The following is a 15,458-nucleotide window of genomic DNA, read 5'->3' as shown; positions in this document are numbered from 1 at the left end:
TAGTTATACAAAATGTTGTCTGCAAAATGACTCTTACAATCTACAACCATGGACAAAAAATTAAACACACAATAAAAATATAGAAAACATTAGTAATATATATTTAAGTTACTAAGTCAAACTGCAAGCTTTTATTTTTCTACTAGTTATAAAGATATATTTATATGTTTACATATTTTCTTCAACCTCATGAATTTGTTTTTTTAAATTTCACTTCGTCTTTCACCTAACATTTAAATTTTTATCTCTGTACTTACTTAAAGTTTAAAATTATAAGAATTATTATTAAGCATTTTTATACATGTTAATACATGCATCATGCAAGTTGTAAAATTTTGCCATTTTATGCACTGATGTCAAATAAATAAGACATAGTCTGCATGGATTTAGAAAAATCCTGAATGTTCTTGTAATAGATTAAAGTGTCAGCCATTTTGGTTGCAATGAAGTTCCAAGGTTATAAAACCATTCCCTCTAAATCAGGTATCTGTTTATTTCAGGCCTTTCAGCCATTTTAATTGATGGTCCTATTGTACTTCTAACCATTATGATTTTGTCTCCTGTTATAATGCACCTTCTTCTTAATACAGTGTCATAATGTATCGTTCAATGACAATAACATTACAATAACTACATTTAACACATTCTCTTTTTTTCATGGCAACCATACTAGGAGTCAGATTGGCACCATTTAGGGCCCAAAAATTTACATAATTAAAAACACTTTCAGTGAAAACCTGTGTTATGACCATTTAAGCTCGGGAAGTACCAATAATAAGGGGGCCCCGAGTGGCCGAGTGGTTTAAAGCGCTCTCCGTTACGGATCACTGACATCTCACCTCTGTCTGCAGTGGTTCAAGTCTCCGATTCAGCCAATGTGGGTATGTGAGAAAGCTTGCCAGCAGCTTCTCGTGGGTCGGTGGTTCTTCCGGGGTTTTCCCGGGTTCTTCCTCCACCATTAATACTGGCAGCCATGTATAGCCTATCATGTGCTGAAAAATGGTGTTAAACCCCACAACAACAACAACCAATAACAAGACTATCAAAATGACTGCTGTGCTGGCCATATTGGATGTCTAAATGACAACTTTTTTTCATTTAGGCAAAACAAGACATTAAGTCTTGCAATGAAAACCCAAATGTCCTTATGACTTCCTGTTGAAGGGGAACACCTTAAACATTTAGACCTAACTAGATATTATAATAAGTCATGCTGTGAAAATCCCGTGTCAATATGAATTTCTGTTTTGTGGGCATAACAAGATTTTCCACTGGGGCTGTTACACTGTCTGTCTGAGCAGCATGATTTTCATTTCAGACTGACTACAGTAGACATTACACGAAGTCTTGTGGTGAAAACCTACAAGTCAATATGATTTTCAGTTCAGGAACAGTAGTGAGAATAAGATGAAGGCCACTTTGGCTGCAACACTAAGTCAGATCAGCACCACTGTCATTTATATCCAACCAGACATCATAAGAAGTTTTGCAGTGAAAATCCCATGTCAGCATTATTTTATATTCAGGAGATTCATTGTTGCCCATCAGACAGACATATCTCTCAGAAAGGAATACTTGATGACACTGCATCAACCAGTTATCAAAGTACTCATGGATGGGAACCTCATAGGCAAAGAGAGTATATAAAATGAGCTTAATAATTGGATAAATAAACTCATAGACTTGATGAACAAAACAGATTGTAACCCGGACTAAATTGTATTATCTGCATTATTGTTTTCTAGACACAGACACCACAACAATGATGGGATGGACAGGAGGAAACCACACCAAAACACATTTTTAGAAAAACAGGGTCTCACTTTTAAGTTCTAACCAGCAAGACATGCTGGGATGGAGCTAAGAAGTGTCAACAATTGGGAACCTCATAGGACCTTAAATGAGATGCTATTATGCCCATCACATTATTGAAAGCAATAGAAGCAGAAGTTAATCTGAAAGGAAGACTAAAACTGAAATATCTGTGACAAAACCACCGGGATTTTGTGTAGACTAAAGAGATTGGGATGTAAAGATAAGCATCCTGGAGACTGCCCAGCCATTCAGCATAATACAATTCCTGTTTGAGACAATTATTTCCATCCTGAGCACTCTTCTAGAAACAATCTGTACCATGGGAAAATACAGATGACGAGTACAAACTTTTATCTCTGTTTAACACTAAAGAAGGCTGGAATTCTATATGTTCTTCACCATTTCTACTGCACCCTTTCTGAGAAGAGTGTACATCTCTTCCCAAAGTGATACCAGCAGGAACTGTGGAACAAAATGGTGGTCCTTGAAAAAATGGTTGGTTTCATAAGCAAAGCCAGTAACCTTTATTTATTTTCGAACAGATTCATGCATCATCCAGAAAGTCTGACCAAGCTTCTGGTAAAAGACTTAATCTGGCTCCTACTGGGATAATGAAAGATGTGCACTTGACAGGAGAGGTTGTAACTACCCAGGTCAATTGGTTCCCTCCTCATAAATGGGGTTGGGATCTATAAAGCCTTTCTCCTCTGGTCCATCTGGTCACTTCATCATGAGGAAGATGGGCAGAAGAATGGTCTCCCTGTTTAAAGCTTTCATGAAAGGGAGCCATAGATCCTTTGGAATGAGTGTGTTTCCCCAGTACCAGGGAATGGTGTTATGCTTCCTAAAATCTCATGAGGCCACTGCATGGAGTTATCATCCAAATAATGTCTCTGCATCAAAAATGATAGCCTGCACAACATTTTTTACAGTATTCCTGCAAGACCTCTTGTATCTCCAAGCCAACATCCATATAGCCTCTAGACAATTTCTGAGTCAGCTCCCTCATTATCACTCAGTGAGGAAGCAACAGCAGGTGTGACTTAGACCTCAAATGATCCAGAAGGTTCAGGACACAGATCTGACGGACGTAGACAGTAAAGTTTTTTCACCTTGTCAAAGGTCCACATCTCATCCTCCTCTGTCCCCTGACCTGTTTGTGGAAAGAAGGAGGAGGACCCTAAGATGACATTCAGTAACTCATCATCTGCAACCATGAAAAATAGTCATCCTTTTTTCACTCTCAGGGCAAAGCAGGACTATTTCATTTTACTGGGACAAGGGGACTTTTTGACCAGGGGTTCATTATCCTGGCTCTGCTAAGAAGGTTGGAGATGGTGTAACTGACCTAGCCCATTAATCCTCTCTCCCCGGGATCTCACAAGAGGTGATGCATGGCTGTCCTCCTCTCTTCCCTCACCAAGCAGGCTGGATCATGTAGGGAAGATCAGGGGTGTGCACAGTCCACTGATCCATGGGGCCAAAAATTCATCCATGGTGAATGGTCAGAAAATGAGACATGGCCAACTCACCAACTGATAGTGGGGGTCCCCAAGTTCTGTGAGGGTGGAATGGGAACACAGAAGGGATGGTATCAACCTGATCCCTTTTCCTAGACCAGCCCTCAATTCTCCAAACCCATTCCCCATTGGGACTGAATGGAAACATAGCAAAAAGGGGTCGATCAAATTGGTCCCTTTCTCCAGTCTGGTGAAGATCATGGTTGACAGCTGGTATACATCACTTGGTACTTGACACCTGAAATTCAACAACTGGTGCTGGGTGTTCTGTATTCAGTGACTCCAGACTTAAAATGGGAAAACTGGCACCATACAACGGTGATCAGTGTCTGGTGCCCAGTACATGCTGCCCAATTACCAGTGACAGAAACTTGTTGAATGTAGGTCTGAAAACTTTCTGCCATGTCCTAAACCTTGCATAGCCACAAACAACAAATGGGTCAGCCATCTCTTTATACATAGCCATGCTAAACATGGTAAGCTGGGGCCCACATTTACCAACAGTTTGAAACATAACTGAAGGCTGACAGGAATATAAGGAACAAATTAAATCAGAATAACAAATGGATACTGGCTGCTATTAGAGGGATGAAACACAATAAGCAACACATCACTAGCAAAGTACTCAAAACCCACAAAATCAGCTAAATAGGATATAAGCACCCAAAAATAAAGCAAGGACAGAGGAGAAAAAACAATTACAACACAGACAAAAATACAACAGCAAAGAGCACCCAGGAGACCTGTATAAAAATGTACAGAGTCTGAGAAAATGTAGAATAATATTCCCATTGTCAAAAGTGGGCCATGGTATCAGACTGGAATCATTTTTTTAAAATTTTTTTAAATTCTGGACCTCAAATAGCTAAGTGAAGGAGAGAATAATGTCCTTGGACTGGGAACTAGAGTTGGGAAAAGATACTGCAATGCAATAAATTCTTGAATGACCTCCCTGACCAGCATTCACCTGTTTGACAGGGTCTGAATTACATGTATCAAAAATAATTTTAAAAACCCAGTCATTATTTTGCACTCCTCAATGCAAACTTTTGAAGAACAAAATTTTATAAATCTAGGTGCAATACTGAAAAATCTAGAGGTTAGTAATAAGTATAAAATATTGTAAATTAAAATATGTCTACACTATCATGCCACTAGAAATGCATATAGACTATGGTATGCACTATGTTTATCTGCTTTATTCAAGTATTCATTACACGATACATCTAAATGTATTGGGATTTTAAAAATTTTAAATATTAAATTTAATATTATTTGCTGCCGAGTTAAGTGTCTATCAATACTGTTTACTTTCGAGTGCTTAATATTAAGTATATATCTTCCATTTTCATGCAAGTCCAAACAATATGTATTTGCATTATGTCTTGTATTTTGCTGTACACTGTGTTTGATGTAATAAAAATTCTGATTTGATTTGTATTTACCATTTTGGTAAGTAATATTTCCTTAGTTATCTGCTACCACAAAGCCCATAGCAGCTTTGTTTACCTCTGATTGAGACATGAATCTGATACTTGTTCAGTGCCAAGTAGCCCTGTATTCAGTTAACAGTTTAATTGAAATTCCTGTGATCGTATTTGTTTTATATTTTGTGTCATGCTGTACACTGTGTTTAAAGCAATACAAATTCTGATTTGATTTATATTTGCCTTTTTTGAAAGCCAGATCTAATTCCCAAGTAATATTTCCATAGTTATCTGCCAGTGCATGACCTTAGCTTGTAATGGATAACACTTGATTTGTTTTCCCAACCCTTTGATCGAACTGCAAATTTAATATTTGCTTAGTGCCAAGTAGTCCTATATTCATTCAACAATTTATCTTAACATCTGTGATCATGCTGCACAACTGATATCTATTCAGTTGTGGCATATGCTTTAATAGGTTTCACAGAATGTATGTTCGAAGTGTCACTTACAGACCGTAAACTGTTTCATCATTTCAATTTATTTTTAAAATGCCTGTGAATATCAGTAAAAAGAAACCAAGGCTCGTTTTCCAAGGTCAGCCTACTTTGCATTTAAAGGGTTTGGCACACTTAAAAGAATACAAAGTTGGTTTCTAGGTTCAGCTATAAACTGCAAAAGCAAGCATACTGTTCTAGGTCTCACTCAGGCTTAAATTGATAACACCTGGGAACTGGGTGGCCACCAAGTGGTAACACTGGGAGTTAATTTGTGTTACTTTCCTTGATTTTCATGATATGTTGATGGAAAGATGTGTTATCTTTCAAAGAGGCCTTGATTCTGAAGTAGCAGAGAGTAATTTCCTAATGTTGAAGTGATCAGGTAATATATTTGATGGAGAAACTGCACAGTGTATTGTATTTTATTCTTTGCTATCATACAGCCCTTCCCTTCATCTTTACAAAATATATGCACTAACTGAAAACTAACGAGACATACCAGCAACTGTAGATGTATTCAAAGCAAACTAATAATATATGTTTACTTTGTGATAAGAACAATGCAGTATGAAATGATCAACAATTAAAATAGACCAGGAAGAATCCAATAACACCTGCCAAATGAAGATATCTAACACATTTGCAATTGTGTATTAGATGAACCTGACAAATGGAATACAAGATCTTAATCACAATAATAATAATAAATAATAGTATGTTTTATGTTTATGATTTTCTGTGAGACACAACCCCCATAACAGATAGGACAGAACTCCCATATGAGAGGTTTTTATTCCACATGAGAACTTTCAATAGCTCTATGTAATGTTTACATACTTGTGAAGTTCTAACTTTCCATGTTTCTAAAAGTTTTAGAAGTAAAAAGACAGGTTTTATCTGTATATCAATTCAACTGGAGTTCAGTTTTGTTCTAAACTAAATTTTTATCCTCTTTCTAATTAAGTAAAAAATAAATAATTTTTGTATTTATTTGGCTATATCCATGCCAGTGATGCCCATTTTTTTTAACACAGCTTTATTTAGAGATGAAATTTTAGAAATAAAAGAAAATATAAAAATATGGAAATCCCACCTTAGAGCATGTTATTGATTCTATAAATCTAACATCTGCTTATAATAATCACATCTGCCAGCAAGCAAACCTACTTTTCAAAAGAAGAAGAATTTGAGTTCACACCCAAAGTAAGGTGACCAGGATTCTTCCCAACAATAAAAACTGTTATGCCTGAAGTTCCATTTTTTATTGTAACATTTGGAAGGTTTTCAATGAGTTCAGTCTCCTGCTGGTAAAATTCAATGTTTCCATCTCCAATTTGATATGTGAACCTGATTGTAGCATCTTCAGTAAGTGGAGCACTGTAAAAGAAGAAAAGGTCAATATAAATCATGATAATGTATTGGTCTGTTCAAACCATACTCCTTTTCCTCTTTGTTATTTCACATGTATCTATCCATCCTTTCCTATCTGTCTATCAATCTGAATGTTTCCAATTTTTATCTAACCACATGCCTTTTAGTCTGTATGTATGTATGTCTGAATTTCTGTGCATGACTTTTGAACCTTAGTTTATTTTCATCATATATGACCTCGAGATAAGTTGACTGTATACTATGCATGTGAACACTGCCCTGATGCTTGAAAGTACCTTAGCCAGTACTTATTATAAAGTGCCATGACAACCGAGGGAAACACACACACACATATATAAAATTTATGAAAAGAGATAAAGTTTTATTAATATTTTTATTATGTATAATGCACATTTTGATATATTTTTGACAAATGTTCAATATTTCATCAGAACTCAATTTATATAGTAATTAATTTAGAAATGTACTTTCATTTTTAAAGAATTAGTTAATTTATTTTTATGATATTAGTTTATACCTTAACTAGTTAAGTTATTCTGTAAATTAGAATAATATAAACATATTCTTAACTAATTGTAAAAAGAGGACATAATTTAAAAAAAAAACAAAAAAACAAATGATTAATGAATGTCATATAGTGTTTTGTTATTTAGACCTTTTGGATATACTGCATTAAGACAGTGAATCAAATAGATTTCCTTTAGCAGACATTCCATCTCAGAATCAGCTATAACAATAGGTTGAAAGGAGAAATCTTGCAAAGTATAGGAACTCTTGTTAATATATGCAGCAAAATGAGATGAAAATGATTGATTGATATAATTTTTTTTGTCTGATCTATGTTGGTGCATACATTTAGATATTTGTTGACTGGTTTGTCCAATATATTGGATACCACATTGTTTGCATGTGATCAAATAAATAACATTTGATGTTGCACAATTAGTATCACAATGCATATTAAAAGTTTCTTTAATATTATTACTATTGAAAGAAGTATTTTCATTAATAAAAGAATAGTGCAAACATCTAGGTCTATTACATTTAGTTGATGATCCTTCTTTATGTTTTTTTCGAATTTAGAATTAGAAAATCTTTAAGATTTTTAGTCCTTTTATAAGCAAATGTGGGTTTCCTTTCATGTAGTGATTTAACACTTGCGTCACATGATAATTTTTATAAATCCCAATATTTATTGATAATCTTACCCATATTAGGCAAACTTGGATTATATTCAATTTCCATTTTTGATTTTACATTGTAAAGATTCAAGTTGTGTAAGAGAAGATACTTTTTGGAAAGCAGTATTAATGATGTCAATAGGGTAATTTCTATTTAAAAATGCTGACCTAACTTTTGTCAAAGATGATTTAAAAGTAGTGTCATCCAAAATAATTCTTCTATATCTTTTTGCTTGACTATATGGTATCTCGTTTTTACATGATTTAGAATGGCATGATGAATATTCAACATGTTGATGAATATTCATGTTTTTAACATGAACCATGGTAGTGATGTCATTATTTTTGTTTTTTCACGACCTCTACATCCAAAGGTGATATTTTAGTTTTAGACACATTGAATGTAAATTTTATTGTTGGATTAATTTGTTTAAACAGTCTATAAAATAATAAAGGTCTTCTTCTAATAAATAACTCCAAATCATAAAGATATTGTCTAAAAATCTTAACCAAACATCAATCTGGTTTTAAGAGGCATTTATTTAGAAAATCATTTTCTAATTTTCCCGCAAATAAGCTGCATAAGAAGGTGCCATAGGACTAACCATTGCTGTTCCCATTTTTTGGAGATAGTTTGTATTACCAAATTGAAAAAAATTCTTTTCGAGCACAAGTTTTATCAAATCACAAACATGTTCTTTTGATAATTTACGTGTATATTTGTTTTCTTCAAGATAATATTTACAAGCTTCGATACCATCATTGTGTGGTATATTCGTGAAGAGAGAAACCACATCAAGTGAAACTAGGAATGAATTATCAGTTAGTTTCGGTAAAGATTTCAAACTGGTAATGAAATCAAAAGTATCTTTGACATATGAAGGTAGTGATCTCATCAGTGGTTGTAAAATATGATCAATATATTATTTGTAACTGAGTTACATGTAGAAATAATGAGTCTACCTGGATATCCTAAAGGCAGTGACTTATCAACCATTTTATGTATTTTGAGTAAATTATAAAACTGAGGTGTGCATATTTGGGAGTATATCTAGTTCATCATATATGGAGCAAATTATGTATACAGATTTAATTAATACATCTGCTTATTTTTTCTTTCATTTCTTCAGAAGGATATTAGGAAAGTTTTGTATAATATTCTTCATCATTTAATTGTCTTTCTGCTTCCTTAATATAATCCTCCTTATTCATTATTACTATGGTGCTAGACTTATCAGCTTTTTTAATAATAATATTTTCGTCTTGTAATAAGGTATGTAAAGAATTTAGTTTATCGTTAGATATGTTTGTAAAATGTTTTCTTTTAGGACTGCTATTTAAAATTTCTTGTTTAGTTGCTTCAATATAAAAATTGAGATAAATATCTCGTCCACAAGAAGGTGCAAATGATGATTCTTTTCTATTGAAAAAGGGTTTATTTTGTATATGAAAATTACTTTTATATTGTGAATATGTAAACGATTGTGAAAAAAATTCTTTTAATTTTAACGATATTGTGCATTTGAAAAATGCTTCTGCTAACTTAATATTATCATGCACTTTGGTTCTCGGACAATATGATAAACCCTTACCTAGAAGAATGTAATCACTATTTAGAAAGGTTTAACACAGTTTCTATTCCTCTTTCGATTTCTTTTTTCTTTTATTTTCTTTCCTCCATCTGTTTTTGTTTGTATTCTAATAAATCTCCTATTCTTTCTTCTGTCTGTAACATCCTTGAGGGTTTCCATTAGTCTTTGTATTGTTGCTCTTACGTTTATATTGGATTCCTGTGTAATTTTCTTTACCCCATGTTTTTTTTATACTGCATCTGCATAGGTTGCCTTTGTGTGCCTGAGGCTATTAAGTTTCTTTGCTTGATCACTTTTGGAATCATTTTTAATGGGTCTGTTATTTTTTTTCTGTGTGATTCGGTTGATAGGTAATCTTTGCTGTTGGCAATGCTTGTTTCATTTCATTTTCATTTCTTGTTTTTTTTTAATTCCTTGTGTGATTCTTAGTTACTGCACATTTATTTTTGACATTGATAAAGTTAATTTCCTCTGCTGATTTATTCCATTTTTGATTATCTCCTTTTGATTTCTCTCGAGTATTTTCGATGCTGATGTTTCTTGATGTCACGGAAAATTGTTTTTCTCTCTCGGTAAATTCTGGAACTTTTTAAGTTGACTTGATAATAGTTTAGTTTTTTAGATTCAGTTTTTTTTAAAAAGTTCTTCATCAAAAATGCCAGTATTGCCTTTTATCAAAGTTTTTAGTTCATCTCTATGTTCTTCTAGTTCTTTGCCTATCTTGATCACTCTCCTCTGATGTTCTTCTTTTAGTCCATCATTTATTTCCAAAGGTACTTTTTCCAACAGGGAGTCAGTAAATTCTTGAAACATCTTTAATGCTGTGTCATTTCCAATATGAATTTAGTTTTAAACTTAATCCCTTTGGCATAAGATTGTCCTCCAGACAATTTTCATGAAAGTGTGCATGTAACCCATTCTTCATCTGTTTCTCCACTAATTTTTCCATTGTTGTTTTTAAATACGTCATTCTTTGCTAACCCGTGGATCATATGTTGATACCATGGAGTTGTCCAGGTTTTCTTAATCAATTAATTTTCAAAATAAATGTACACTAATAGTAGGTAACACTTCCAGGAAGAATGATAAAACAGTCATTAATGACACATACCTAGCAACCAGTTTCATAATAGAATTATCATTAATTAAACATACATAGCAATCAGTTTTTTCACAACAGAATTCATAACAGAATTATCACTAATTACACATACCTAGCAACCAGTTTCACAATATAATTAACATTAAATACACATACCTAGTAATCAGTTTCACAACAGAATTATCATTTTATACACTTATCTAGCAACCAGTTTCATAACATAATTAACATTAAATACACATACGTAGTAATCAGTTTCACAATAGAAATATCCTTAAATACACATACTAAGCAACCAGGTTCATAATAGAATTATCATTAATTTCACATACCTAGCAACAAGTTTTATAATAGAATTATCTTTAAGTACATACACAGCACCCAGTTTCAAAATAGAATTATCATTAAATACACATACCTAGCAACCAGTTTCATAATAGAATTATTAATTACACATACCTAGCAACCAGTTTCACAATATAATAAACATTAAATACACATACCTAGCAACTAGTTTCACAACAGAATTATCATTAAATACACATACATAGCAACCAGTTTCACAACAGAATTAACATTAAATACACATACCTTTCAATCAGTTTCACAATAGAATTATCATTACATACACATACCTAGCAACTAGCTTCACAACAGAATTATCATTAAATACACATACCTAGCAACCAGTTTCACAACAGAATTATCATTAAATACACATACCAAGCAACCAGTTTCATAACAGAATTATCATTAATTACACATACCTAGCAACGAGTTTTATAATAGAACTATCATTAAGTACATACACAGCACCCAGTTTCACAACAGAATTATCATTAATTACACATACCTAGCAACCAGTTTCATACAATTAACATTAAACACACATACCTTTCAATCAGTTTCACAATATAATTATCATTACATACACATACCTAGCAACTAGCTTCACAACAGAATTATCATTAAATGCACATACCTTGCAACCAGTTTCACAACAGAATTAATATTAAATACATATACCCAGTAACCAGTTTCATAATAGAATTATCATTAATTGCTCATACCTAGCAACCAGTTTCACAATAGAATTATCATTAAGTACACATACATAGCAACCAGTTTCACAATAGAATTATCAATAAAAATACCTAGAAACCAATTTCATAATAGAATTATCACTAATTACACATACCTAGCAACCAATTTTGCAATATAATTAACATTAAATACACATACCTAGCAATCAGTTTCACAACAGAAATATCATTAAATACACATACTGAGCAACCAGCTTCACAATAGAATTATCATTAAATACACATACTAAGCAACAAGTTTCATAATAGAAATATCATTAAATACACATACCTAGCAATCAGTTTCACAATAGAAATATCATTAAATACACATACCTAGCAGCCAGCTTCACAACAGAAATATCATTAAATACACATACCGAGCAACCAGTTTCATAACAGAATTATCATTAATTACACATACATAGCAACAAGTTTTATAACAGAATTATCATTAAGTACATACACAGCACCCAGTTTCACAATAGAATTATCATTAAATACAGCTATCAAGCAACCAGTTTCATAATAGAATTATTAACTACACATACCTAGCAACAAGTTTTATAATAGAAATATCATTAAATACACATACTGAACAACCAGCTTCACAATAGAATTATCATTAAATACACATACATAGCAACCAGTTTCATAATAGAATTATCATTAATTACACATACCTAGCAACAAGTTTTATAATAGAATTATCATTAAGTACATACACAGCAACCAGCTTCACAATAGAATTATCATTAAATACACATACTAAGCAACCAGTTTCATAATAGAATTATCATTAATTACACATATATTGCAACAAGTTTTATAATAGAATTATCATTAAGTACATACACAGCACCCAGTTTCACAATAGAATTATCATTAAATACAGCTACCTAGCAACCAGTTTCATAATAGAATTATTAATTACACATACATAGCAACCAGTTTCACAACAGAATTATCATTAAATACACATACATAGCAACCAGTTTCACAGAAGAATTATCATTAAATACACATACCTAGCAACCAGTTTCACAGAAGAATTATCATTAATTACAACCTGTATGTCTTGATCTGAGAATGTAAGGGTAACAGCATGAACTGAAAAATGAAGAAATTTGAAGTCAGTATTAGTGATAAAGAAAATACAACTAAACTTCAAAACTTGGTGAAGAAATTAATTTGCCATCACAAATTAAAAGTTTTAATGATACATATAATTTACAAATTATCACACTGCAGGTGCTGATTTATGATATATACTCACTCACAAGCCAAACTGCACAGACCCAGATCTGTCACTGCATAATGTGCTGGCAGATCTATAACACTGCAGTTTCTTAAGAGTAATCAGTAGAACAAACAAACTAGACCTTAACCTGCCATCATATTATGCAATATTTGTTTTAAGGTCTATTCTAGAACTGAACATTTTAAGCGGAATTTTCTGAATATAGGAGGGATTTCATGAAATAATATTGGTAGGGCTTGCAAATAATGAGTACTCTGCTTATCCATTTAAATTTTTAACCCAAATATTTTACAAATAAATGTGAACTATTTAATTGTGTATCCTACATTAGAACATTAGGCCCTCTTCACTTACCTGCAAGACGCAAAAAAATCACTTGTATCCAATAAGTATGTGTGTCTGCGTGTGTGATTTGGATTTTTAAAGCAGCTTTAAAATATTTTCAGTCATATCGCTATGATGTCTGCAGTGTGGCAGTTTATAGTGATTTCTAGCACTGAGGCATCATGCTGCAGACATGTAGCATGATGTCCCACCCAGTCACATTATCCTGATACAAGGCTGACCAGTCCTAATACTAACGTCTTAATGCTGAGCACCTAGTGAGGCAGCTGTTAGTACCATTTTTATAAGTTTTTGGTATGATTCGGCCGGGGTACAAACCCATGACCTCCCGCATCCAAGAGTATCCCATAAGTATGAAGTACACATGATTGCTTACATATTTTAAAAAAATGTGTCCAACTATATTGTAAACATTTCTGAAGTATTTTGACTCACTACTGGAATATATATATATATATATATATATATATATATATATATATATATATATATATATATATATATATATATAAAAGAATACCTAATCCATCAGAAAAATAATACAATATTAAAGGGAAAAATAAATGCTCCCATCCTTTAAATATGAAATAAATGAAATGAATGAGTGGTCCTTTTGTGATTTATATCAGGTTCCTCTTGCTGGTGACGAGGTTTAAAACATTTTTGTGACTTTATAACAGATTTTTATAAAAATTTTCATTTGTATTGCTTTCAAAATGATGAAGTTTTGAATTTTTTCCAGTTTAATAATATTCTCATTCAAAAAATTAGCACTGGATTCACTTCTTCGTTTGAACAGGTGATTTACCCATGTAAACATTGTTGTCATTTGACTCTGGTGAAAAAAGAATCATCCATGGCTGCCATTCTTCTTTCAGGATTAAGAGCCAATCAAAACAGGGTTCTAGTTGTAAACGCATCAATAATTTTGAAACAAAACTACAGTAAACTGAAGAAAAGAACAGCACGTTATATGCCAACCCCCGTGTTTAATAGTGGTCTACGTTAGCACTAGTAGGGTATGGCTGACTCTCAAGATTATTGACAACAGGTTTCAGTGACCTTGAACTAAACTTAATGTACAAAAACCATTATTTTCTTCTTAGCATAGGCATAAGCATGACCTCTGGCCTTTAGACTCAAGAACCGATAGGTTTCTTTATTATCTCAGGTGCAAGCCATCCACAAAGTTTGATCAAGGAACTTAATCTAGAACAAAAGTTTGGCAAAATAAATTTTTATTTGAGTCACAATGACCTTTAACTTTTACCTTTTAACTACAAATCAATAGGCCCCTTCCATGTCCCTTTGCCACTCTGTCGAAGGCAAACAATTACATATTATACGTCACATGCACAAAACAGAAAGCGAGACAACATAACCGCATAATACACTTCAGTGTATGTCAGGTGTATAAAAATGAAATTATATCATTCCTACTGATTTAGTTTCAGCTGCCAATGAATGGCACATAACCTGGTATGTTCTTCTTGTATGGTGAATTACAAACTGTAAACTGTTTTTTTAGAATAAAATGGCGCTCACTGAATGTTCTGTTCTTGAACATCCTTTTCTAAAGGTGTCTCATGTACAGCAAATCATAAAGACAGGTGTCCTTTATATGGCGGAAACATGTCCAGTGCACTCTGAATTTTTCCTATAGATGTATTCATGTGATTTACTGCCTGACAATATTCCATCAGTTTGTAAGTCATTAAGAAAATCATCCATACAGCAGAAGAAAAGAAAAAAAAGATTTAAAGGGGGAGATAACCCCATTTAAATGGTTTTCTTATGTAATTGGTCAGAAATAGATCCCTTGGTACATTGTTTACTTTTATTATTTAGTTACAAATTTTCAAATTAGGGATGGCCTATATTAAACGAAATTGTAACAAGTTCAAACGGATTAATCACAAATCTGCAGAGGTAGCTAAATCAGAATATAGGTCACTATAAACAGTCAGAACTAGAGTCAGTAAGGATAGTGTAATGTTAGCACATAAAACATTTTCCTCAAATGAACAACCTGTTATTTCTGGAAAATTTCACTAGCAGTCCATACAGCTGGATTGTAAGCTTAGTGACATCCTAACCCCATCTAATTCTAGTTTTAATGAATCAGGCCCAGGTGTCCTTAATGGATATAATGTATATTAGCATCAAATTGGTTGTTGTTGGTTGTTGTTGTTGTTGTATGGTTTAACACCATTTTTCAGCACAAGATTGGCTATACATGGC

The 15,458-nt window shown here is 32.9% G+C and overlaps 1 protein-coding gene across 4 annotated transcripts in view; it reads right to left on the bottom strand.

Annotated features, from left to right (window-relative positions):
* Window positions 1–15,458, bottom strand: part of LOC149807215 (cystinosin-like) — a 49,225-nt gene that overhangs the window by 31,436 nt on the left and 2,331 nt on the right. For 2 of the 4 annotated variants that reach the window (XM_089963709.1, XM_089963710.1), the window contains exons 2-3: window positions 12,640–12,721; window positions 6,430–6,639 (exon numbers count right to left, since the gene is read on the bottom strand). In XM_089963709.1, the coding sequence (XP_089819835.1) occupies window positions 6,430–6,639; window positions 12,640–12,721 (292 nt within the window). Of the gene's footprint in view, window positions 1–6,429; window positions 6,640–10,538; window positions 10,571–12,639; window positions 12,722–14,762; window positions 14,800–15,458 lie in introns of those variants that run through there. The other 2 variants (XM_089963711.1, XM_089963712.1) reach the window with 2 other exon arrangements.

This window comes from Sinohyriopsis cumingii, chromosome 1, assembly GCF_028554795.1.
Source record: "Sinohyriopsis cumingii isolate HCF-2022 chromosome 1, ASM2855479v2, whole genome shotgun sequence".
Lineage (NCBI taxonomy): Eukaryota > Metazoa > Mollusca > Bivalvia > Unionida > Unionidae > Sinohyriopsis > Sinohyriopsis cumingii.
The sequence above is the reverse complement of the archived record's forward strand: the minus strand, read 5'-3'. Positions and strand labels throughout refer to the sequence as shown.